Below are 26836 nucleotides of genomic sequence, written 5' to 3' on the forward strand. Positions count from 1 at the left end.
GTTATCGGTACAACTGCAAAGATCGATATACGTACTCATTTAGTCGATCTAGGTGATGTACGTCACGATGACGTAGCGTTACGTCATTATGACGTAGGGTTCTCCTCACCTAGTGTGAGATAAATGCTACCCCTCTGACACCCATGCCTCCATCTTTGCTACCCTCCCTGTTTACCTTTCCCCTGTTGCTTCATAACCTGGGTTGTGAGATACTGAATCCACTTTCCCTTCTTCCCCCTTTTCCCCTCTCCCCTCCCTGACGAAGGAACAAAGTTCAGAAAGCTAGGATACGTAAATTTTCTGTTCTGTTTTGTGTATCTATCTGCTGTACTGAGCTAAGTACTGGCCAGCCTCTCTCTCTCTATGTTAAAATATAAGTTAACGAAGATGAGTAGGAGAAGCAATATTTTAGTACTCGAATATAATATTTGTGGTAAGTTGCTTGATACAGTATTGTCAATTAATTAGCTAGGTGTAATATCTCAAAGTGGAAGTGGAACGAGCACGTAAGATCAGGTGCAGGGGAGGAGATAGTTGACGTCATTTTATTGGGAGAAATCTAGAAAAATGTAACTCACCTGTAAAAGAGACCGCGTACAGAGTACTTATGACCCATTCTTCGTGATAATCAATACATAGGCATTATTTACATGCTCTGTGAACTCAGTTGGGAATCCTGGGAGGGAAGACATTCTTTGTGCAAGACACAATTGAGAAAGTTTAGGGAACCAGCATTTGCAACAGGCTGCAGAACGATCCTAGTGCGATCAATGTACATTTCGCATAAGGACTACACAGACATAATAAGACAAATTAGGGTGTAACTTAGGAAGTGGGGTGCACTTAGGATGGAAGGTCAGGCCCCTATAATGTCACTTCTTAAACACAACAACTAGCAATTCAAGAAATAAATTAACAATTTATTTTAGACCACATTAATGAAATAGCTGACATACAACCAACATGTGCCCATCATTAAGACAATATTGAAAAATGACAGCTTCCTTCTTAAGCAAGCAGTAAATTACAATTACTTAATGAACAGTGAATTACATCAGAAGTGATTTAAAGAAAACACCAGTAAGACGTTACAGTTAATACAATTCGTTGGCAAACAAATTTAATTTTTTTTTTAATTATACATACAAGTTTATCAAACAGGCAGTGATGCCAGGCTGACCTGGGCAAAAGGTGACTTAACTTAAAATGCCGGAAGCAGCAGACCAGCTGTCCAAGCAACACCTAAATGCTGGGGCCCAACCGGGAGTCACTTCCCATTAGACGGCATGTCACAATTTCTGTGCACCGAAGCGGGACATCGCGCCGCACCTACGCACCCCACCTCACAGTAACTGGAACACAAACAGACCGCAGAAGACATGGCAAACACCGACCAAACATCAATCAATATACATTAAGAATCCGATAAACAATAAAATACACAAACCTATTACTGTTGAGTGAGTGCATTCAATAAGTGCATGTATATAAGGAAGTACTTATAAATGACTGGCTTTACAAAATGCCACGGCAAACACCGACCAAATATCAATCAATATACGTTAAGAATTCAGTTAACAATAAAATGCACAAACCAATTACTACTGAGTGAGTGCATTCAATAAGTGCACATATATAAGGAAGTACATATAAATGACTAGCTTTACAAATACAAGTTTTACTAATAACAGAATAACTGGTGGCAAAAATTTTTTTTTCTTTTGCAGTAATATACCAGGGACGTTACTTGATGGCAATAACCCAAAATCTCACACATGCCTTTGTTTTAATCTGCTTTTTAATAGTCATCCAACCAGCGTATTTTAAAGCAAATAGTATCTGCTGGTCTGCATACAGTCACACAGACTCTGCTGGCTGCTCTTACTTTGACAACACTTAGATTAGAACCAACCGACCAACAAGTACTCTCGCTGCAACCCAAATTGTTTGACGAAACGAAGGCACCAAAACCACTTACACTTACGATGGAGAGCGGTGTTCAAGATGGTCTCGAGGGATGGGTCTCTCCGAGAAAACAGGCCCCGAAGCAATGCGACGAGCAGTGCCTGAAGTTGACATCAGACAGGTCCACCTAAAACTTCCGACCGTCTTGCAAGGTAGACCAGTCATGCCACTGCTGGCAGAGCCCATGTGTTTTGCTCCTTCGTCCCCAGAAGCATGTCCTAGCACCTTGTAGTGAGTCAGACGACCAACTCCCCTACCGCAAATACTTGCCACTAGATAACGGGGCCAAAGATCGTAGTACAGCCGGGCAATCGATAGTACTGCCAAAAAGCTGGTGTGCCAGAAAGGTGCACCATGGCTCATAGGGCTCTTATGGAGGTGTGTAGACAGTCATTTTCCTCAGTCTGTTTGTGAGTGGAACAATAAACAAAACGACTAACTGTAGTACAAGTTATCCTTATGCCATGTGCCATTTGGTGGCTTGTGGAGTACGTATGTGGATTTGGGTATAGTCACTAAATGACTCCCATATTTGTCTCCAGTCTTCTTATATAGCCTTCTGTGCCAGATGCCCATAGTGCCATCAGCAGCATTCAATCTCGTGGTGGGCAGTGGTTGTAATGTTTTGCTCATCGGTGTATGTCATCAATATGCTGCTTTGCTTCAACAGGCCACTTGGCTGATTCTTCCTGACTCTCACCTGAAATGCATTGCATATGCAGTGTTAATTACAGTGTCTGCCTATGTTATTTTTGCACAATTTCAGCTGTGCATTGCTTCTTTTATGTAACAGAATGTCATCTGAAACTGCAACAAATTAAAGTTCTGATCACTGTTTTCAAGTAAAGGGTGTCCAAATAATAAGGCAAAATATACTTTCTGAATTAAACACATAAGTAACTTGAGAAACTGAAATATTGTTTATTTTAAGTCACAGTATGTCGCCCGTGATCATGCATAGAAAAGAGTATCTGAAAAGTGTCTACTAAAACTATGCTGACAAACACTTTCTTTCATCAAAATTTTAATGATTTTTCATGTCTTACTGGATCTGTTGTGCTCTCAGTTTGGTCCTTTGACTTGTGAATCATTCTTAGTTTGATAAACATGTAGTATCACATAACATCATAGGAAATAGTCACCCGGTGTCCAGTTGCAAAATCGTGGTGCACAGTTCTAATCTCTGTGGTGTAAGATGACATTATCTGATAATTTCTCTTGCAACAATGCACACAACACAGGCATGGTATGACACACGATGGCAGTTTCCTGGAATCACTTGTTTTCGAGGTCCATGTGCCCCAGTTGGGGCCAAAGAAACTTGTTTATGAATCTTCCTGGCATATCAAAACTGTTTGTAATGACTCCAGTTCAAACCCAGAACATTTGCCTTTAAAGGGCTAATGCTGCACTCACTGAGCTATTAAGGCACAACTGGTGACCTACCCTTACAGCTTTACTTCTGTTGCAATGACGAACACAATTTACAGCCACTGCATTACTTGTGGAAAAAAGTGAGGCCATATCACTCCGCCCTCTCAAAATCTGTACCAAACAGTGACTCATGCACGCATTTGCTGTTGAAGCATTAAGCAAGGATTTATTTTGCTTCAGGTCTAATTTTATACATGTTGTAGCTGTCTAGTTGGAAACGTCCCTGATAATATTGTTATCCACATTTCGATTTCCAAATTCCAATTGGGAATTCATGCCATATCAAATGGTCAGTTGGCAGTCCTGTGAAGAAACCTTGTAAGGGTTTAGAATAAGATCCTTTGCGAGAATTCACTGCATGGTGCTCCTTGATCTGTTCAAGTTCTTGTGTTGGATGGCAAATAGAAATACAAGACTTTGGACTATACTCTCATTTACTGGGGCACTGTTGTCACAGATGCATTGGTACATTGTCACTTTGCTGTCTCAACATTGGCTGAATCACTTTTATCAGTAATATTAATATTACTTTTCGAATTATTGATGGATTGTGTATTATTTTTCAATAAGCTTTGTATTTGCAGGCAGCATACTATAAAGGCTACAGGAGTTCATTTCAATATACATATTGTTGTTGAAGAAAAGAATAATGTGTAACAGACCTTTCCGATTTTCTGAATGTCAGTTAATTGATGTACTTAACTCATTTCATGTGCTGTTACTGTGAAAATGATATTTTTTATTGTTTACAATGAAAATTAAGCTGAAAGAATATCACAAAGCCAAGCAAGGAAAAAAAGAAGTGCAAATTCCATGTAAATGAAGTGTTGGATACTTCTTGAGGCTGTATGTTGATGATGCTGTTACCTGTAGGGGGGTTGCAACATGGAAGACTGGTGAAATGTACCTGTAAATGACTCTGAAACAAATATCAATTTTCATATGAAATGTGCTAAAAAAAGACCAGTCTTTGTGTGTAACATCTTCTGCTCAATTTACTACATTTTAAGCACTGTCCTCCTCAAAGTAGTCCTCTGTACTAGCAGTAAATCCTTTCCAACATTTCTTCCATTTTTGGAAGCACTCTTGAAGCACACTTCCTGAGTCTTTCTATGTCTCATCTCCTGTTATGATGTTCTTAATTAAGTTTTCATTACCATTTACATTGGCAAGCAGTTCCTGATTGATTTCAGCAGTCTGAATTTTGCACTCACATAATGCATCACAAGGTTTTAGGTTCTCACCAGAGACGACTAAGTATGTCAATTTTAGACATGCTTGTCGATGTTTTAATCAACCAGAACTCACAATGGGGGACAATATTTTACATTTTAAGAGTCCTATGCACTTTCTGGGCCTACTATTTGACTTGAAATTATCATGACTCCCGCAACTGAAACACCTGCAGGAAAAGGGCTTCAAAATGTTGGATATTTTGAAATGCCTCAGTGGAAAGATGTAGGGAGCTGACTGGTCCCCCCTCCCATACTTTTAAAGGTCATTTGTCAGACCAGGATTAGATTATGGCAGTGTGGTTTATGGATAAACCCATATTTCCTACTTCAAGATGTTACATGTTATATGCCACGAGGGAAATGGATATGGAATGGAGCCTATAAGACCAGCCCCATTCAGAGGCTGCCGAACCACCACTCTGGGTTTGGTGGCTGCTCCTTCTGGCTTGACAGGCCCTGAAAATCTCAATATTGCCTCAGTCATTGGCACTAAGTGCAGCAGTCCACCCCAGCTTTGAGCAGCTGTTCAGCAATCGGCCCCATATGACAGTCGTTCGAGATATGTCCTACTCACTGTCTACGGATCTGGATGTATCAGACCTCCGAATACACAGCTATGGATTGAACAAACTGACACATATACATCTTCAGAAGCTGAAAGTCATTTTAAACTTGACACAATACAAGAAAACTTGTACAGCAGATTACATTTTTACAACCCTTTTTTCTTCAATTTGAAGTATGTACCACAGTTTTATTGTTGTTTGTATGGATGGATTCCAGCAAGAGAATGCCCTCAGTTGTTCAGCTGTTTTCCCTGATAGGATTTTCAAAGTTCACCTTCCGAAACAATTTACAAATATGATGTGGAGTTGTGTGGCATTATGACATCACTGGAGTGGATTCTCAGGCATCACAATACAAGGTTTCTTGTTAGAAACTCGCTCAGTGTTTTACAAGTGGTCCACCAAATGCATCCCATAGACCATTGATTCAGCTCATCCATGACTCCTTGCAGCAGCTCCAGCACTATGGCTTTAGACTGTCTTTTGCTGGTTAGCTGGACACATTAGGATACAGGGAAACGATGTAGGTGACAAAGCAGGATGGTATTATATGTCAATGTGCTATTCCATTGTGCACCATCACCTCATTTCTGACAGACAAATTGTGCGTCAGTGGGAAACAGAATGATTGGAGGTAACAGAAAACAAACTGCTGTCACTAAAATTAACCCAACATTCCTCATTCCAACCTCACTGATGGAAGAAAGTTCTGCTCATCAGACAGTGCATAGGTAGCTCTTTGACATACAGTTTCCTCCTCCAGCAGGTGGAGCACCATTCTGTGAAGTTTGTTGTATTTCACTTTCAGTTCAGCGTATTTTGGCTATGTGTGTCATATGTACTGACATCAGGATGGCCCTCAGTTTGGCTGGAGGTCTACCCACCATCCTTACTGATACTGACCCCTGTGTTACACGGGTTATAAATTTTGTGAACTGTCGAGCCTCATCCTAAGGTGCTGGGGAGGGGAGGTGGACTTTAATGCATTATAAACTACTATGTGTGGAGACAGCTTTTGTCCCCCCACCTCTCCCCTCCCCACCCAACGAGAATGACATGCCAACTTTTCATCAGAGCTCTGATGACCATGCTGCTGAGCACACAGTATCTAAAATAATTGTCATTTCAATAGGATGTACCACTGGTATTTTGAGAGACAGTAAAATAGCGTACATTTTCTAGTATGGAAATACAAGCATGCTGGAGATCAGTCACAAAGGGGACCAAAATGGACCAAGGAGGCTTCAAGATGGTGAAAGAATATTACCAAAATGAACAAGTAATTATCCTTAAATACATTTTGCTATTAAGTAATATTTCAGCACACTCATCCCTTCTTCATAGCCTTTTTTTTATGAATTAGTAGGATAGGAGCTAAATCACAAATCTGAGCAAAAGTGATAAAACTTTATTTCTGTTTTGTGGACTATCTCATCATAATCAATAATCTGAAGCTAACTTGAAGAAGGCCCTGAAGGATCGACTATTCCTGTCAGACAAGGATATGCGGCAAGCAGTTACGGACTTCTTCACACCGCAGGACATTGTGTTTTACCAAAAGGGGTATCCTCAATCTGATGCATTGATGAGATGATTGCCTCACTGCTCACCACAATTTTGCCTGGTTGGCATACCGATTCTGTATCCTTTGGACAGACACTTTTTGATCACCCCTTGTATCACTATATCCAAGTGATATGTCAAAATTGAGACTATTTTTTAGTATCATCTTGGAAGATAACAAGCAAGTTCTGTATCACACTGACGAATGGAGTGGTAAAATTTGGAAGATGTTTTTATTCTTCTGACAGTTTTTTAATGTATAATATTGCCTGTAGAAATGAAGTCACATAAATATTTGAAGTTGTCTACTACTGGTATAATTAATTCTTTATTTCCAACCTTCATGTGGCCTGTATTGGTATTTCTGGTAATTACTGAGTCAGTTATCTTTTTTCAGGGATCAACAGTTTTAGGAAAACTACTTGCCAAATGTCTCTTAGATTTCCACTTATGATTTTCCCCATATCATCAGCAAAATCCAAGGTATTTGTAGAATGGTATTTTCTTGCTTTTCTTATTTCATCAATTACAGTGATAGACGTGGTAGCAGGCCTTACTTCTTTGACTCCACTTCTAACAGTGAACAATTTTCATCTTGTTCTCTGAACTGGCTCACAGCTGTTAGTACCCCAATACTATTTTGTTACATAGGGTATATGAAACTCACCTGGTATTTACGTGGAGGTCTGACATTCCCACATGTGCTTTTGTAGTACAGGTTCATATGCCTTTTCACTATCTAACAGTATTTTCAGAAAACATAAACTGTTTTGATTCCAAGAATATTGATAGTAATAAATTTTGCTCAGAGCAGCACTTAGAAGCTTGTGCAAAAGAAGTAGTATTTCATAATAAATCCTTTATAATATTAGGTATATACAGATCACCTTCAGGAAATTTTAACCTCTTCATAAAAAATCTGGAAGAGCTGCTGTCCCATATCATTGTAAAAAAAACCAAGGAAATAGTGGTTGCTGGTGACATTAATGTGGATTTGTTGAAAAGCTCTGTCAGTGGACAATTATTGCAGTCAGCAACACTATCATTCAATTTAGTTCCTACTGTGAACTTTGCTACTAGGATATGTAAATGCTCTGAGACTGCTATTGATAATATCTTTGTAGACAAATCTAGGGAAAAAGTCATATCACCAAACCAATAGTAAATGGACTATCTGATCATGACATGCAGCATCTTGTGTTAAATGTTGAAACTTCTCAGGAAAAAAAATCTACTAAATCTGAATACAGAAGGGTAATAAATAGGTCAAAAATTGAGAAATTCAGGAAATTGCTCAAATACATGAACTGGATGGATGTTTGCAATACTTCTGACTCAAATGGATAATACAAAGCATTCATTAATAAAGTTACTTCCTATTTTGAAATTTTTTCCCCCAAAGGTAACTCAAATCACACGGAAGTAAAAAAATAAACTATGTGATGTTTAAAGCTTTCCCGGCGTGCTGATTGTTCCATAAAAACACGGGAGAACTGCCGGATATCAGTAACTTCCTGCCACGATATTTCGGCGCAGAGTCTTCTGGCCATCTTCAGGTGAATGCCACTGTAGTAGTACTGGCGAGTACACGCTGAGCTCCGCTATTTAAAGCCTTCTGAGGTGACATTGCGCATGCGCTGCTCAGCACGCGTGTTCATAACGGCTCCGTGCGCTGCGCCTCGCGCCCTCCGCTGTGAAAGCCTGGCGTATCTGTGTCAGGTCGATTTCCATCTTTATGCAGATAACTACGTCGACTACAAAGTTTCTCTATAACAGGATTCCAAGCAGAGTTCAGCTGATAACCGCTATCTCGATTGATGAGAGTCTCGTTGTCAGACAATCTTATTTCCACAGATTCATTGATAATCGAGCTCCAAAAGTTTGATGTATGGGCCAAAATTTTTGTGTTGTCGTAATTCATGGAATGGTCCGTGGAAATACAATGTTCGGCGATTGCGGACTTGATGGGTTGGAGAAGGCGAGTATGCCGTTGGTGTTTCACAATGCGTTCCAGCACAGTTCGTGTCGTTTGCCCTATATATGATTTGCCGCATTCACACGGAATTTTGTAAACACCTGGTTTACGCAGGCCCAGGTCGTCTTTAACGGATCCCACCAGTGATGAAATTTTGGAAGGAGGGCGAAAGATGACTCTCACTTGATACTTTCTCAATATTCTGCCTATCTGTGAAGAAATATTCCCAATAAATGGTAGATAAACAGTCGACCTGAAGGCCTCTTCCTCTTCCTTGCCTTGTTCCATCGTTTGTAGGTCTTCATCACTCTGTTCGCTTGCCTAGGTGAAAAGCCATTCTTCAAAAATACTTTTTGCAGGTGTTCCAGTTCCGCTTCAAGTGGAATCTGTGGAAATAAGATTGTCTGACAACGAGACTCTCATCAATCGAGATAGCGGTTATCAGCTGAACTCTGCTTGGAATCCTGTTATAGAGAAACTTCGTAGTCGACGTAGTTATCTGCATAAAGATGGAAATCGACCTGACACCGATATGCCAGGCTTTCACAGTGGAGGGCGCGAGGCGCAGCGCACGGAGCCGTTATGAATGCGCGCGCTGAGCAGTGCATGTGCAATGTCACCTCAGAAGGCTTTAAATAGCGGAGCTCAGCGCGTACTCGCCAGTACTACTACAGTGGCATTCACCTGAAGAGATGGCCAGAAGACTCTGTGCCGAAATATCGTGGCAGGAAGTTACTGATATCCGGCAGTTCTCCCGTGTTTTTATGGAACAAATAAACTATGGATTACATAAGAAATAAAGATCTCGTGTTGGACAAAAAGGAGACCATATCTACAATATAGGAACAAATGGCTCTGAGCACTATGCGACTTAACTTCTGAGGTCATCAGTCACCTAGAACTTAGAACTAATTAAACCTAACTAACCTAAGGACATCACACACATCCATGCCCGAGGCAGGATTCGAACCTGCAACCATAGTGGTCGCTCGGTTCCAGACTGCAGCGCCTAGAACCACATGGCCACTCCGGCCGGCTATATAGGAACAGCTCTCATGCTAGAATTGTAATGCATTACAAAGAATAGAGCAAAATATTAAAGCAAGTAATCCAGAAAGCAAAGCAGCTTTATTATGAGAAAAAGATAATTACATCTGGCAACAAAATTAAAAGTGTCTGGAATATACTGAAGAGAGAGACAGGTGGGGCCAAAAACAAAGAGGAACAGATAGCTCTAAAAATAAATGAGACTTTGATAACAAGTACAAGTGGTGTTGCAAACCTCTTAAACAAGTACTTCATTTCTGTTGCTGACAGCTTGGGGTTATCAGGTTTGGTGAACAGTACAATGGAGTGTCTGAGACCAGTCTTTAAAAATAACTTCATAAAATGGAAATGACACTCACGTCTCCCAAAGAAGTAGCACCAATAATAAAATCCTTAAAATCTAAGTATTCCACTGGGTACGATAACATATCAATGAAGTTAATCAAAGAGTGCTCATGCGAGTTGAGTTTTATCTTACGATATATGTGTGATTAGTCTCATATCAGTGGAACATTTCCAGACTGGCCAAAATATGCTGAAGTTAAGCCTCTTTACAAGAAGGGGGATAAAGAGATACCATCAAACTATTGACCAGTTTCACTTTTGCCAGCTTTCTCAAAAATATTTGAAAAGGTTATGTTCAAGCGTCTCCTTAAGAATCTGACTGCAAATAATATATTGTCCAAGTCACAGTATAGATTTATTCAAGGTTCTGATATAGAGAAAGCTGTTTACACTTAGAGTGAGAATGTACTTAATTCATTAGTTAATAAACTAGAGGCTACTGGCATTTTCTGTGACCTGTCAAAAGCCTTTGGCTGTGTGAACCACAGCATTCACTTAAGTAAATTAGAATATTATGGTGTCACCAACAATGCTGCGAAATGGTTTGAGTCTTATCCATCTAACAGAAAACAAAGGGTGTCATTGTGAAATACCTGTGCAGTAACCAGTCAGCCTTCATCTGACTGGGAATTAATTACATGTCGTGTTCCTCAAGGTTCCATCTGGGGTCCCTGCTTTCTAGCTTTTTCTTGTGCACATTAATGACCTCTCATCTGTCACATTGCCAAATGCTAAGTTTGTTTTATTTGCAGATGATACAAACATTGTAATAAGTAGCAAGTCAAGTACAGATTTATAAATAGTTGCTAATCAAACTTTCATTGACAATAATAAGTGGTTTAAATCTAATTTGCTGTCATTAAACTTTGAGAAGACCCACTATATGCAGTTCAGAACCTGTAAGAGATTTCCTTCCAGCATGTGTATAACATATGAAGATATGCAGATCAAAGAGGTTGACAGTGTTAAATTTCTTGGATTACAACTCAATAAAAATTGCTTAGGCGCCTAAACAAGTCTGTATCTGCAGTGAGAATGATGTCAGATATAGGAGATATAAATATAAAAAGCTTGCATACTTCGCTTACTTTCATTCTATTATGTCATATGGAATCATAGTCTGGGACAACTCATCAAACTGAGCAAAAGTTTTTGGGGTGCAAAAGCATGTGATAAGAACCATTTGTGGTGTAAATTCAAGAACATCATGTAGAAACCTGTTCAAGGAACTTTGTATTCTAACCACTGCTTCTCAGTATATTTATTCCTTAATGAAATTTGTTGCAAGTAATACATCTCTATTTCCAACCAATAGCTCAATACATAGTATCAATACTAGGAATAAAAGCAATCTACATAAAGACCTAAAATCACTTACCTTGGTTCAATATTCAGGCACACTCATTTTCAATAAACTGCCAGCAACCATTAAAAGCTTGGTTTCAGATAAAGCAGGGTTTAAACAGAGTTTGAAAGACGTTTTGATAGGCAGCTCCTTCTAGTCCATAGATTAATATCTTAACAGAGACTGTTAAGCCAACTTAAGTAAAAATATCTATTAGATTTCCGTTTTTACAGCACTTGGTCACAAGAGTCAAGATTAGTTATATTTTGTATAACAATGTTTCATTCTGACAGCGTATTAATTGTCTAAATATTAGCTGTTCCAGTTTAGCACATTGTATTCACCTATTTCAACAATCTCCTGACAAATCATCAGGATAGTAAGTATTATATTCAGATGTTTTATGTTATACTTTCTGACATGTTCCACACCCAGGAGAATGATCTCATTTCTTGGGTCTATGGCACAAAAACTGAATCTAATCTGTAATCTAATACAAAATCTTGTAAATGCCTAGATAACAAATAATACATATCATTAAATTTGGTAACTAATTTTAATTGTTCACACCACCAAACTCAGACCTGAAAGAACTAGGAGTATGGATTGTGTTTCATGTTTTTTACTTCCTTATTTTTGTAAGGCTGTAAAATTGTTTATGATAACATTCATCAGATAGCTGCTTTTTCTTTCTTACATAGTATCAAGATGTGCAGACAATGTGGGCTAACGTTATTGTGTGCATCAGCTGAATACCTTTACCATGATTTTTATGTTATTACTTTTGTATGTCACTGTACTCTGAAAAATTTATATTTCTGAAAGTTATTTAAATCAGTTTTACTTAAAGCAGTTTTAGATTTCTGCTTGTTCTTTCAGATCTGAGGATGATTTGTGGACTGCCGAAACTAGTTATCAAATTTAATGTTGTATATTGTTTGAAACCTAGAAAATGAAAAGACTTTGTATAATTATATGAATGGTAGTGGCACCACCGGTTAAGATGGGAAAAGGTTAGCTTCGGTGCAATATTTCGGAGCGCACAAGTTACGGCCAAGCACGGCGGGCCTGTTGACAGTAAGTTATGCTACCAGTGATTGCAAAGTAGAATGGAGACCAAAGGGCCATAGACCCACTGAAAAGAGTAAACGCAGCAGTTTTCATGGTGCAAGGGGCCCACTGGGCCAACCCAGGTGTTATGAGTACATGACTCAGAGTGGCACGTTAGCAAAACAGAGGCGCACAGCCACATATAAATAGTCACCGATTCGCTAACAAGGCATTCAAGTGTGACAGCTCTCCTGGATGGCGGGGCATGTCACACCACTGGCTACACACAGCAGCAGATGGAGCGCCAGCGTTCCAGTCCACGGCGGGTCGCTGATTTGACACTTTGTAGCCAGCCAGCGGCAGGCCACTCGACGGCTCACTACTGCGGGCAGTCTTGTTGGCTCCCAACACATGCCGGAGGAATGCCAAGCGGAGGGGCACAGATTTGGACACTGGATTGCGGGCGCTTGTTGTCGCCGTGACCCTAACGACGACGGTGAAGAAGCACACAGCGGGTCGCCCTGCGGCTTCCTGTGAGTGGCACAGAGACAACAGAGATGGAGGCTGCTGAGTTGGCTGCCAGCACATCCTGACGTTGGCACAACTCTGCAGTCGTACAAGGCCGACACACAGCAGTGAGCTGCATGGGTCGCTGAGGCAGTAATTCCGTGCCAAGCCGTTTTGCAGACAGCAAAGTGGTGTCCTCAGCATTGCGGGACATGGTGACGCAGACCGAGAGGAACCAGGGCACTGTAGCAGGAAATAATAAATCACTTGGGAAACTCGGACGAGTTTTAATACGGCACATCCTGACAGCCCATCCTCGTCCAACATTCATCTACATTTCGTGTCAGAATAGCGGGCGTCATCTGTACAGTACGACGTTCGAGCCCACTGCCTGCATTACAGTCACAAAATGTGGTGAGTATTGGCCAATTTTCTTTTTGAGTGTTGGACTTTTCTTTCTTTTTTTGTTTGTATTTTGAGTATGGCTCCTGGCAGGCCATTTTAGATGTTTTGTGTAGGCATATTTATTTTTGGTCAGAATAAGTGTTAGTGTGTTTGGGACAGAAAGATGTTGTTTTTCGTGGCATTTGATTACTTTTGTATTGGTGTATGATGATACTGAGTATGATGATACGTAGCTGTAGAAAGTCAGATTATTCTTGTACTTAAATGTTTTGTTTCGGGGCTAACTGGGAATGAAAGCAACACAATGGCAGAGTCAGAGACGCAAGGTGTTTCAGAACCAGAAGTGGTACGGATTTTGTTGGAAAAGGTAGCACAATTGACAGCAGACAATACGCAGTTGAGAAGTGCATTAACATCTAGAAGTGAGCAAGAAACTGCATCGGATCAGTCGTGTTTGCCTAGGGTGCCACAGAAGGAGATTGATCCAGCCGCTGTGAGCTGGATTATTCCATTTTCTGGCAAGGCATCTGAGGATGTGCATTCATTTGTGGAGGACTTGGACACTTCAGATGAATGGTTGGTCTGTTGAACAGTTACATGTAGCGAAGATTAGATTAATGGGTGAAGCGAAGGCATGTGTAAGGTGTTCTGAGGTCTTAAGGAAGGCGGGACAGTTTAAGTAGTTGAAGGAGGGGCTGTTACAGAGGTGCAAGAAACAGAATAGTGCTCGGTACTTCAGGGAGAGGTTGAGTACAATGACAAAGAAGCAGGGGGAGACGATAGAGAAATTTGCGGACAGGATAAGAGAAATTAACAGGTACACTTACAAGTTGGATCAGAGCGATGAAGCAAATGGTGTTTTGTTGCAGGAGGCCGAACAAAGGGCCCTTGATATATTTTTGGTGGGGTTACTGGTAGCCAAGATTAGATTAATGGGTGAATCAAAGACATATGTAATGTGTACTGAGGCCTTAAGGAATGTGGGACAGTTTAAGCAGTTGAAGGAGGGGATTTTACAGAGGTACAAGAAACAGAATAGCACACGGTACTTCAGGGAGAAGTTGAGTACAATGACAAAGAGGCAGCGGGAGATGGCAGAAAAATTTGTGGACAGGATAAGAAAAATTAATGAGTATACTTATGAGTTGGGTCAGAGCAGTGAAGCGAATGGTGTTTTGTTGCAGAAGGCCAAGCAAAGGGCACTTGATGTATTTTTGAGGGGGTTACCAGTGCACATGTCACAGAAAGTGTGTGAAGGGACTCCGAAAGATTTGTATTCGGCCATTCAGCTGGCAATTCAATGTGAGGAAATAGACATGACAATGGGGATACATGATAGACAAGCAGTGTTTACATCATCATCTTGGACAGTTTCCAGCCACTGGCTGGGTCTGTCGGGAACACAAGCCTCTCCATCGTGTTCTGTCTTTCCACCATTCCCCCTCTTCCACCTTCGTCCAGTTCTCTCCTCTTCTCATCACACATTCCTTCACTCCCTTTGTAACCTCCCCCTCACTTATCGACCTTAATGACAGTGAAAAATTAAACCGCGTGTACCTAATGGGAAATTTGGGAAAGCAATCGTCACCGAAGTTAATCTGTCGGTAAAGAGGGAGGAAAGGGTTACATCTAAATGAAAGGAAAAATGCAAATGAAACTGGTGGAAATTAATTTTGAAAAGGGGTAAAGTTAATAAAGAAAGTAAATGTGCGGCCGTTACGTCAACAATTAACTAGCGGTAATTAGATATTTGAGATTTGGGGGAAATCACGGTCGCCAGTCCTAAGGACAATTACTATAGTAACTGAAAAAGAAAGGTTATTACACATATAATTAGCACTAGAAGCGTGGCAACTGAAGGTTGACACGTGTAGTGTGAAAACTGAAAGTTTGTCAGAAGTAATAAATTTCGCTACACTCTGACTTAATTTAGCAAAAGAATTAGTAAAACCGGAAAATCGAAAGTTAATTTAGTGACTGAAGTTAATAGTGAGCTTTCTTTCTGAAGCACATCGAAATCCAGCAGAATACGGTTAGTCTTGGACTACCTCAACAATCATTTCAAAAGCAACTTGACTCTACGCAATTTAGAAACAAGAGATTTAACTTTGAACTTGAATTAAATGATTCTGAATAATTAACAATAGTAAAATTTAGTACGTACCAAGCTGAGCTGCAGTCACAGGTAAGCTAAAATATGCTAACAAAACTCGCACTCTTAATTTGTGCTTGTGTAATCTAACTATTGTAGCCAGCTATGCTTTAACTGCACTTTGAAACTAAAGTAATGAAATGCAATGATAGTACTTTAATGCTGGCGTCTGAATTTCAACGACACTCGGTTTCATTTCGGAAAAAGGAAGGGACCCTGCTTGGTAATGCAATTGGGACAATGAGCAACAAAGGTTCATGCTGAGTTGCTGTAATTTTGCGAGGCAAATGGAACAATTTGAAAAGCTGAGGTCTGCCATACAGTTATGAAACTTTACGTGCTTTTAGTCTTCCTTGTTAGTTGATTGAAGGTTTGAAGCCGTCGATCGAGGAGGTGGCGACGGTCACTCTTTGTCGGCCGTCGCTGTTGCAGAAGCTGGATGTTGGCGCGCCTTCTTCTCGACACGGTCACCAAACGAAATGGGCTCTTGATGTGCGCCGGCTAATGCTTCCCGTCCGCGACACCATGCCAGAAACTAACATAGCAAGTCGAGTGCAATTACATGCTGCTAAAGCCCGAAAGCGCGGCAACTCGCGGGAGCATCACACCACACACCTGCTCCACTCAGGAGGATATGCATTTCCGGCGTTACACCTTCACCCATCCATCTCTTGGTCTTCCTCTGGGCCTCTTCCCCTCCAGTTGTAGATCAAACATCCTCTTTGGAATTCTTCCCTCATCCATTCTCTTCAGGTGTCCATACCACTGCAGTCTTGATTTTTCTATCCTGTCCTGTACTGGCTCCTCCTTTAGTCTTTCCCTCACATACACATTTCGCAATCTGTCTCGTCTTGTTACACCCAACCTGCTCCTCTGGAACTTCATTTCACTAGCCTGTATTCTACTTTTGTAGCTTTTGTGCATTACCCATGTCTCACTTCCGTATGCCAATATGGGGACAAAGTAGGTTCGGTATATAATTCCCTTGGATTTCTGTGGCACCTCCTGCTCCAAATAGGCCCCCTAATGCATTTGTAGAACTGCCCTGCTTTTCTGCACCTTTCATTTATTTCCATTGCGTTTCCCCCCTTACTTTCAATCACGCTTCCCAGGTACTTGAAGTTCTCTACCACTTGTAGTTTTTCCCCTCCACAAGTTATATCCACATTTGGCCTATTCTTCTTCCTTGTTGTGACAATTATTTCACTTTTCTTTGCAGAGAAATGCATTCCATATTGTGCTGCCGTTGCCTCCCATGCATCTAACTGCTCTTGCACCTCCTTCTCGCAATTTCCCCATAACATCAGGTCATCGGCAAAAAGCACTGCTTTCATTTTATGATCTCCAATTGCATCTGATACTTGCTGTAGGATTTCATCCAGAACAATAATAAACAATAAAGGCGAAAGTGCACTTCCCTGTCGCAGCCCATTTTCCAGCTTGAACCATGCAGTACGTTCCCTCCCCACTTTCACACAACTCTCACTTCCCTCATACATTTTTCTGACTTTTCGTGTTATCTCTTCATCTATCCCTTTTGCGTTCAGCACATCCCAGAGCTTGTCCCTACAGATACTGTCATACGCCTTCTCAATATCTAAAAAGGCCATGATTAAGTCCTTCCCGTACTCATAGTGCCTTTCCTGCAGTTGCCTTACCGCAAATATGAGGTCCGTTGTTGATCTTCCCGGTCTGAAACCGTACTGCTCCTCTTGCAGTCTACTTTCAATACTGCTTCTTATTCTCTTCTCCAGGATCTTTTCATAGATTTTTCCACAGTGGCATAGCAGGGTGATTCCTCTGTAGTTTACAGTGGGTATAAAATGTGGTGATTCCTCTGTAGTTTACAGCGGGCATAAAATGTGGTGTGGTCATATGGGACACATGCAGAGGCAATGTACCCTGTAATCGAGTAATAGAGGAAGGGGTGGAAATCAGCAGCGAGGAGGATGGAGAAGTGAAGTTAGTAGAGGTCGGCAATTGTTAAATGGCAGAGGGAGCCAAAGACACACCTAAGGGAGCTCCTGTTTAATTTCAATGCTATAAATACATATGCAGAGGTGGAATGTTCAGTGGTAGGATCCATAGGAACTAAAAAGTTTAAGATTTTGTTGGTCACGGACACAAATGTCAGTAGCTACTAAGAGTTCAATGGGACGAAGGAAGGTAGACCCATCACATTATAGGTTGCATGGAGTGGGGGATAAGGAGGTCACACCTTTGGGGTCAGTGACAGTTGAGTTTCGCATAGGGAAAGTCCAATTTGCTGCATGTATGGAGGTAGTACCATGGGTAAGCGAGGGCTACGACATATCCTCAAAGTAGATATCTTGCATCAACATGATGCCAAAATTGACCTTGGACAACGAACTGTGGATCTTGGAATGTTATTTCAGCTTGGGGAAACTGTTGTCGATGCAGAGCTGTCACGAGGGGTGTTCAACATAATGAACAAACTGATTGAACCACGTACATTAGCATCAAGGCTTAATTCACATGAGTGTGTGTCTAGTGACACCGGGAAGTCACTTTGGGTAAGTGTAGAGTCAAATCTACCTGTGGGTATGGTATGTGTTATTGAACCATTGGAGGAAAATGAATTTTTGGATCCATTAGGTTGTTTTGTGAAATGTAGTATTGTATGCATACAAGAGGAAAACAAAGGGCAAGTAGTCCCCATGAATGTGGATAATTTTAGCACCGTAGATGCGAATTTGAAAAAAGGAGTTTTAGTGGCGAATTTTGTTATACCAGATGACGAAGACTGGTATTCGAGAGATAGGCATAGGGATCACCCACTAACTGCTGATAGAACTGCATTGCATAAAACAGTTAAGCATTTGAAAGGAGAAGAAAAAGAGCACATGGAAGAATTGTTGTGGGAATTTAAAGATTTGTTTTTTCCACAAGGGCCGTTACCAGCAACTCCATTACTTCAACATAAGGCACCAAGAGGGAATGAAGTACCTGTTTACCATAAACCATACAGAATACCAAGGTATTTGCAGCTGATTGTGGAGGATTTCATTGATCAGCAGCTTGCAGATGGTATTATAGAGCATAGTAATAGTTGCTGGGGTGCGGGCATTGTCGTTGTGCCTAAAAAATCAGTGGATGGAACTAAGAAATACAGGTTCTGTTGTGACTACCGATATCTCAATAATAAGACAGTAATGGATGCATACCCCATTCCAAACATATCGGAGACTGGATCACTTAGGACAGTGCCAGAACTTTTCTATGATGGATTTGCCAAGTGGATATCATCAGTTAGAGGTGGCTCCAGATGATTGTCCAAAAACTGCTTTCTCTACTCCAGGAGGCCATTACCAGTATGTCAGAATGCCGTTCGGTTTGAAAAACTCTCCAGCAATGTTTCAGAGGTTGCTACACAGTGTGTTGAGGGTTTGAAACCATGGCTGTGCCTTGTCTATTTTGATAACATTATAGTGTTTTCAAGTAGTATGGAGCAGCATAGACAGCGGTTAAGGGAAGTCTTTATGAGGTTAAGAGCAGCTCATTTGACGTTGAGCCTGGAGAAGTGTCATTTTGCATTGGAAGAAGTGAAATATTTAGGTCGTATCATCAGTAAGGACGGAGTGCGAACAGATCCGAGGTTGGTACAGGCTGTAAGGGATTTTCGGGAGCTGAAAACAGTTAAGAAAGTGCAATAATTCATTGGAATTTGCAATTTGCATCGAAATTTCATGAAGGGTTTTGCAGATTTAGCACAGCCATTGATGCAATTGTTACTGAAGGGTGTGAAATTTGAGTGGACAGAAGAGTGTCAGAAAGCGTTTGACAAACTGAAAGAAGTGTTAACATCGAGTCTGGTTCTTGTGTTTCCAGATTTTGAAAAGGAATTTACTCTAGCATGCGATGCATCAAATCAAGCATTAGGGTGTGTTCTTAGTCAGGAAATTCATGGGAAAGAACATCCTGTAGCCTATGCGTCTAGGTAGTTGAATGCAGCTGAAAGGAATTACTCAACAACAGAGAGGGAGATGCTTTGCGTAATCTATGGAATCACATATTTTAAATGTTATTTATATGGGAGAAGATTTTGGGTAGTGACAGATCATGCTGCATTGAAGAGGTTGTTGGGGTTGAACGATCCATCCACTAGACTCGCTAGGTGGGCTGTGAGGCTTAGTGAATTGGACTACAAGGTGGTGCAGAAGCATGGAAAGAAGCACAGTAATCTGAATACACTGAGTAGAAAGGTGGCAAAAGAAAAAGTCATAGGTTGTTGCCTAGTAGTATGGCAAGAATTACAGGAGACTGACAATGATTGTAAATTGTGTTAAGCGCTGTCGGGTGTGGTTGGCAATTGGATGGGCAACCATCCAGGTTGCCATGTGGTGTTGCCATTTTTCAGGGTGCACTCAGCCTCATGATGCCAATTGAGGAGCTACTCGAGCAAATAGTAGCGGCTTCAGTCAAGAATTCCATCATAACAGCCGGAAGAGCAGTGTGCTGACCCCACGCCCCTCCTATCTGCATCCTCCGCTGAGGATGACATGGCATTCAGATGGTCCCGGTAGGCCACTCATGGCCTGAAGACGAAGTCCCCCCCCTCCAATCACTTTTGGTGATTTTTTTCTAACTCTATAAAAGATGTGTTCTGGTTATTTCCAAGCTTACAAAATTTGCTTTGTCTTAATAGACAGCCACATCTACATCTGATAATGCTACATTTATGAAGACTTTGTTAAAACAATTTAACATTTGAACAGGATTTATTATAGTAACATTTAGAAATTTCATTTTCAAGATCTCTTGACTTTTGATTTGGACTCCTAATTCTGACTGAACATCAGACAACACTGATCTTGTCTTATTTCTGTATTTGAGGAGAAATGTATTATTTTCCATTGTTTTAGCTGCACAACATCTTTATAGCATTTGACATACATAACAATTGATTTTAACTCATTTCGTAGTTCTCTCTTCCTGGGGTACAATCCATTTAAGTTTACTGCTTACTGTATTTTGATAAGACCTAGGAGGAAAAGATTAATTCAATATATTAAAAAAAATTAAGAATTTGCCACAGTTTGTGATGCTTGAACTAAAGTGGTCTACAGACCAGCTAATTATACTTAGTTTATTGTGGAGGAAATCCATGTTTATTTTGCCAAAATTCATTTTTGTATACATTTCCAGAGGCTTTAATTTATCTGATTTTGAGAGCTTAATAAACAGAGCTGAATGATCTGAAATACCTCGCTCTAAGCAGTTAATATTTTCATTTTCAAATTATTTGTAATAATATTATCAATGCCGGATACTGGTCTGCAGTTTACTCTAGTGTCTCCAGGAAAGTTTAAAGAAGTTTTATGTCCTGACACTAAGATCAGATTGGTATCTGACTTGCTAATAAAGCAGATAGGGCTAGAGCTAGCCTGTGATTGATGGTACAGACACAATTGAGGTTTCAGATGCTGTAAGAAATTTGCCTAACCTAATAGTTGAAATAATGGGGGATTTTTCTTTTGAAGTTGACAAGTCTGAGTTCAGTGTAAAGTGAACACATTTTTTGTGTGTGTTTGTTAGTAATTTCATAAATCAAATTGTGATCAGAATCTTCTTTGTATGTTACTCTGAAATTAATATTAAAACTAAATTATTGTGCCAGACTTATTTTTCAGACTTTGATAACATTTCAAAATAGTTAAAGTCACCCTTCTGTCATAAATAGTTCACATTTATTCCATAACAGATAATCAGTCAAATTCGCCGCCAGGTTGGATGAAGTTGACTGACAGTTTTTTTCCCCCTCAACATTTTCTGATCTGCTAGAGCAAAGGATAATAACAACCAAAAAAATTATTACTACAGTTCAATACCCACGCTCTGAAAGAAAAAGCAGTATATTAATATTATAGCTTTCAGAATTATTTAAGTTTGAAGTCCAAAATCGGTCAACTTAACCCCATCTGACGGTATGCCAGACAAGTCATGGGCAACTACCATCAGGCCCCCTCCCCCTCAGGTTTAGTGGTAATATTACCCAGTGGATAGCCCATCAAATACTGAACACAGATCAAGCTTGAAAACAGGAAAAAAGTGTACTGATCTGTGAAAAAAGAAGCAAAATGAAAACAGTGAACAGTCCAAGCTAAATATCTGCAACACTGAGCACAGCTGCATAGCAACAGCATTGTAATTATGTGGTCAGGTGTTGGACTGTGAAGGGGGGATCCATGTTCAAATCTCCTTCATTCCCCCTTTTTTTGTAAAATTATGAATTGTGCATCTTGTCATTGATGTGCCTGTTCAGTGTATTTAAATATTTGGTGTAACGTCTGTTTGCAACAGCGAGGTGTAAAGAAGGAACCTCCACACATACTTACTTCCTATTTGTTCTACTCACGTATCACATGTTATGACTCTCACATTCTGTTTTGAAAGTTTTGATTCTCGAATTCCTTTGTTGTAACATAGTTCATACCTGTTTATTTGTTGTTTTCATTTCTGTGAAAGGCCTATGCGGCAATGTCCCATCTCAGTCTATTCATCTCATTTTCTCTCTTGTGATGGTAATATATTTTTACCACATGACTCATATTCTATAACCAATGTATAGTATGAGAGCAGAAGGAGAACAGAAAGTTCATAATTTTGTGAGGGGGAAAAGAAGCAGGGGCAGAGGAAGTTTTGAATTTGGTCTCCTGCTTCGCATTCCAAGACTGTAACCACACAACCATGACGCTATGATTCTTGACATTTACTTGATGTTGCATATGAGGAGCCTGGACATTCACTTTTCCTATTTTGCTTCTTTTTTCACAGTTCACTACACCTTCTTCCTGTTTTAACGCTTTATCCGTGTTCCGCTTTTGACAGGCTATCCACTGAACTATTATACCCACTAAATCTGAGGGATGTGTGATGGGGTGTTTCCCTTTTTATTGGTACCTGTGCAAAGTCAGGACAGGTCACTAGATCATATCATGAACAATAACAGACCTACAACATTCTCTTGGGGTATGGCCAAAGATACTTTTACATCTGATGCTTTTGCCTCTAAAAGGATGACATGCTGATTTCTATCTGCTAGGGAATTCTCATACATATCACAAAATCTGGACTGATTGTGGGATACCTTGACACAAAGTTACATCAAACCTTTTTACTGAAATAGGTGATATTCTGTATTTTTTATATGGTAATAATAATTCAGTGTTGCAAAGATTACATCTAGGAGAAAAAAACCTGGGGACCATGATATAAATGAAGTGCAGCTGCCAGAGGCAGAATACAGTGAAATAAAACAACACAAAAATTCCACTCATTCTTAAATATAACACCAAAAATTAGCAGTTTTATTATGTGCTTTAAGAGTGACAAAAGTTTATTCAGTTACATAAATCTTGTAAGTTCTTGGAAATGAGCATTGCAGGTTGTATGGATAGTTGGAAATTATACAAGGGGTGTTCAATAAGTAATGCAATGCATTTTTTTTCCTGAAAGCAGGTTGATTTTATTCAGGATTTCAATACACCATATCATTCCTCACCCTTGTGGCTATAAACCCCTATTTGTAAACATAATGCAACAGCCTTATACCGCCCTACTATGAGACCTGTATGTCCACTTGGTACCACTCGACTGATCAATGTTGAAGCCAGTGTCTTACTGAATCAATAGACACCCCATCATACACATACTGCATGCTTTATTGGGCCATACTGATGGAAGACAGAAGGTGCAAGATCCAACTTGTACAGCAGATGAGAAAGAACAGTCCAGTTAAATTTTGTGAGTTCCACTCAGGTGCACAGACTTGTGTGAAACCTTGCATTGTCAGGGGGAAGGAGAAGTTTGCTTGCATTTTTGTGGTGATGAATGGGCTGAAGTTATTTCTTCAATCTTCTGAGGGTAGCACAATACACTTCAGTGCTGACACTTGCACCTTGAGGAAGGACATGAAACAGAGTAACTCCTTCAGAGTTCCAGAAGATAATTGTCATGACTTTACTGGCTGAGGGAGTGGCTTTGAACTTCTACTTTTGAGGAGAGATGGTGTGGTGCCACTCCATGGATTGCCAGTTTGTTTCCAGTTCAAAGTGATGAATCCCTGTTTCATCACATCTGTCAATGTTGGATAAAAATTGTCATGATCAGCATTGTAACATGCAAGTAGTTCTACACAGACAGTCCTTTGTTGCTGTTTATGGTCTTCTGTTAGGTGGCAAGGAACTCAGCAGATGCACACCTTTGAGTACCCCAACTGGTGGACGAGGGTGCCAGTGCTGCCAACAGATATATCCAGTTGAGCAGTGAGATGTTTGATTATGATCTGTTGATCACCTCAAATGAGAGCGTCTGTACCTTCCAACATTGCAAGAGCCACAGCTGTCTGCAACCAGCTGGCATGTGGGAGATTGAACACATTTTTACGACCTTGTTGCTATGAAAACAGATGCCTCTCTCAATGTCTCACTATGCTTTTGTTCACTGGCAGACCTCCATGCACATTCTGCAAGTGCTATGAATATCTATAATGCTCTATTTTCCTGCCAAAAGAAACTCAATGACCGTTGTCTGCTTGAAATGCACCTCTGGCACAGGTGCCATTTTGAAGGCTAAGGATAGTGTCACCGCCTACTGGAACTTCATGAAACTGTAGGGGCTGAATCATGAATATTTCACAATGTTGCATAACAAATTCTCCATATAAAAAATTGTTGCACTGCTTATTGAACACCCAATGTAAGTGCCTATTCTCAAAATGCAGTTGTTAGGAAACACTCAAATGTACTTTACATTGCAAACACAAATTAATCAGATTTTCAGCACACACCTCTTGTATCCGATAGTTATTTTGACCATGCACCAACCCACTGTGTTGATATGAAGTCTGATTTACTATGGTTAACAAGGAATAACAGTTCCTTACAGCTCTGTGGATGGTGCGTGCAAAGGGTGCAATGCACAAATAGCAAAATTTTTATGCATGCTCCATCAGTCACATACAGACATGTGCCTGTTATCTTCTGAAGGTTTCAAACTGCACCATTTTATACACTGTTTTCACTATTGCTTGTTGTATAGTTTCTCTCTTCGGTACACCCTCTGAGCTGATCTTGTATGTTTATTATGACCTAGCTATGTTTTCGATTCTGTTTCTAAACAACTGTTCACCACATAGACTTTCTCATTAGCACCCACTGAGAACTTCCATTTGTCCCATCAGTTGCTGTGTTACAACAGCTGTGTGACACTGAACTTTTGTTACCTATGCCAGATAGGGTAGTGAAGTTACGATTAGGCTGTTATTGATACTAAAATTGCCACCAAGGTTGTTACTCATTGTGCAATCATGGATCTTGAGATTTTGAAGATGTGGCAACAGCATATGGAACTACAACAGTGGCAGTTTTTCTGCCTCCTACAAGAACAATAACAGCAGTCAACAGTGGTAACTGCTGCATCACCTCCGTCTCAGCCATTTATTTGCTTCAATGAAACAAGTGAGAGTTGAGAGGTTTTCCTCTGTCATATTGTTCTATATTGCAGGGAAAGTCAGATAGACAGCCCTAGCTGTCAGAGTGCTCTTTTACTGTCTCCTAGTAGTAAATCATATGAAGTGGCCATTATCTGATTCTGATAGTTCAAATTTTGATGAAATATGTTTATTACAGTCACTAAACACACATCATAGAAGCTAGGTGTGAAAACTGAAGTAGCAATTATATATATACACTGGACTGCAACTTATGAGGATTAGCATCAAAGTGTGATTTTTCTTTTAAACAATGTGGCACATTTTATGTTGATTCCATAATCCATTACACACAATTTGTCTAGCTGCAGATAAATGCAACAGTGGAATGGATTTAAAATTGTCTGTTTCTACGAAGTGCTTGAAATGACTAAAGCTCACAAAGCTACAGCTTCAGTACAAGCTTAATAGTTTTAGTGCAGAATATCTTTCTATTAGATTACACTGTGTTTCTCTGTCAAATGCTGATACTCACTTGATGTCATCATCTGCCCCTTAGAGCACCCAGCCATTTGGCAGTCAAATCATGCAGGGTAAAACTATTGATGAGACTTAACAATTAATCCTCCTCATTATTGGTAGACATGTACAGGAAAAGTGCTTAATTAGCCATTATTCCTTTCCAAAGTGAACGATGACTCACACAAATATTTCCCCTTCTCTGTGACCAACAACCATCAGAAAAACCAGCCCTAATAAATTGTGTACAGTCTGCAGCATCAGGCACCAGTGGTATTACTGTCCTTTCTGTGATCCCAGCCATTCCATCTGTAGCAAGCCAGGACACTTGAAGACTATTTTAATGTGGCCAAAAATAAACAATGTACACTTTCAAGTTGCTGCATGCCATCCATCTGAGGTCTCTGTTGATGCATAGCCAACTGCTGCAACTTACAGTGAGGCTAAACATCAATGGCACGGGGGTCAATTCCTAATGGGACATGGGTGCAGCTGTATCCTTAATAAATCTGGAGATGTACTGGCCCTTTGAGTCTCCAGCATTGCAGTATTTTCAGCACAGAGTGATAGCATACAACAAGTAATTGATCCCATTGTGGGACAAAACAACATTCTCAACTAAGCATAGGGATGTAGTGAGACAAATAACATTTATAGTAGTGAATTCCTTTAAGGAAGAACTACGAAAGCAGTTGAATGGACAAATGATAATAGTCATGGGAGACTTGAATGGACATGTAGCGTGTAAGAGGTAGGGGCATGAAAATATACTGGGAGCAGAAAAATGGGAAAGTAGAAAAGAAGAAGAAAAGTGATTGCTGGAATTCTGCAAGAAAATTGGTTTAGTGATAGGTAACTCCTGGTCTTGGAAGAAATGAAGCCACAAAGTAATATGGTATAGTAGAAGTCTAGTGCAGAAAGCTTTATGCATTACATGCTCTATGACTGGGAAACAAAGAGGACTGTAATTGATATAAAGTACTACAATCTGAGGCATTGGATAGTGACCATCAGCTTCTGATGGGAATGGGAAAAGATGGAGAACCAGAAAAGGAGAATTAGAGTATGGAAACTAAGGAAAAGGAAGTCAAGGAAAAATACCAAAAGATTACAATGGAAAGGTTGCCAATGGGTGAACCAAAAACATGAGAAGAGGAATAGGGACAATTTAAAGGTGCTATGGTAGAAGCTGCAGTAGCTGTATGCAGAAGGACAAATGGCAGAAAATGGTGGAAGGATGCACCATGGTGGAATGAAAGAGGCAAGGAGGTAATGAG

At 40.2% G+C, this 26836-nt stretch overlaps 1 protein-coding gene across 1 annotated transcript in view; it reads right to left on the reverse strand.

Moving 5' to 3' along the window:
• Positions 1-1176: 1176 nt before the first annotated feature.
• LOC126236293 (synaptonemal complex protein 3-like) overlaps positions 1177-26836 on the reverse strand; it is a 210442-nt gene continuing 184782 nt past the window's right edge. The window contains exon 5 of the mRNA XM_049945495.1: positions 1177-1352. Coding sequence (XP_049801452.1) covers positions 1330-1352 — 23 coding nt within the window. The 3' untranslated portion in view covers positions 1177-1329. The remainder of the gene's footprint in view (positions 1353-26836) is intronic.

This window comes from Schistocerca nitens, chromosome 1, assembly GCF_023898315.1.
Source record: "Schistocerca nitens isolate TAMUIC-IGC-003100 chromosome 1, iqSchNite1.1, whole genome shotgun sequence".
Lineage (NCBI taxonomy): Eukaryota > Metazoa > Arthropoda > Insecta > Orthoptera > Acrididae > Schistocerca > Schistocerca nitens.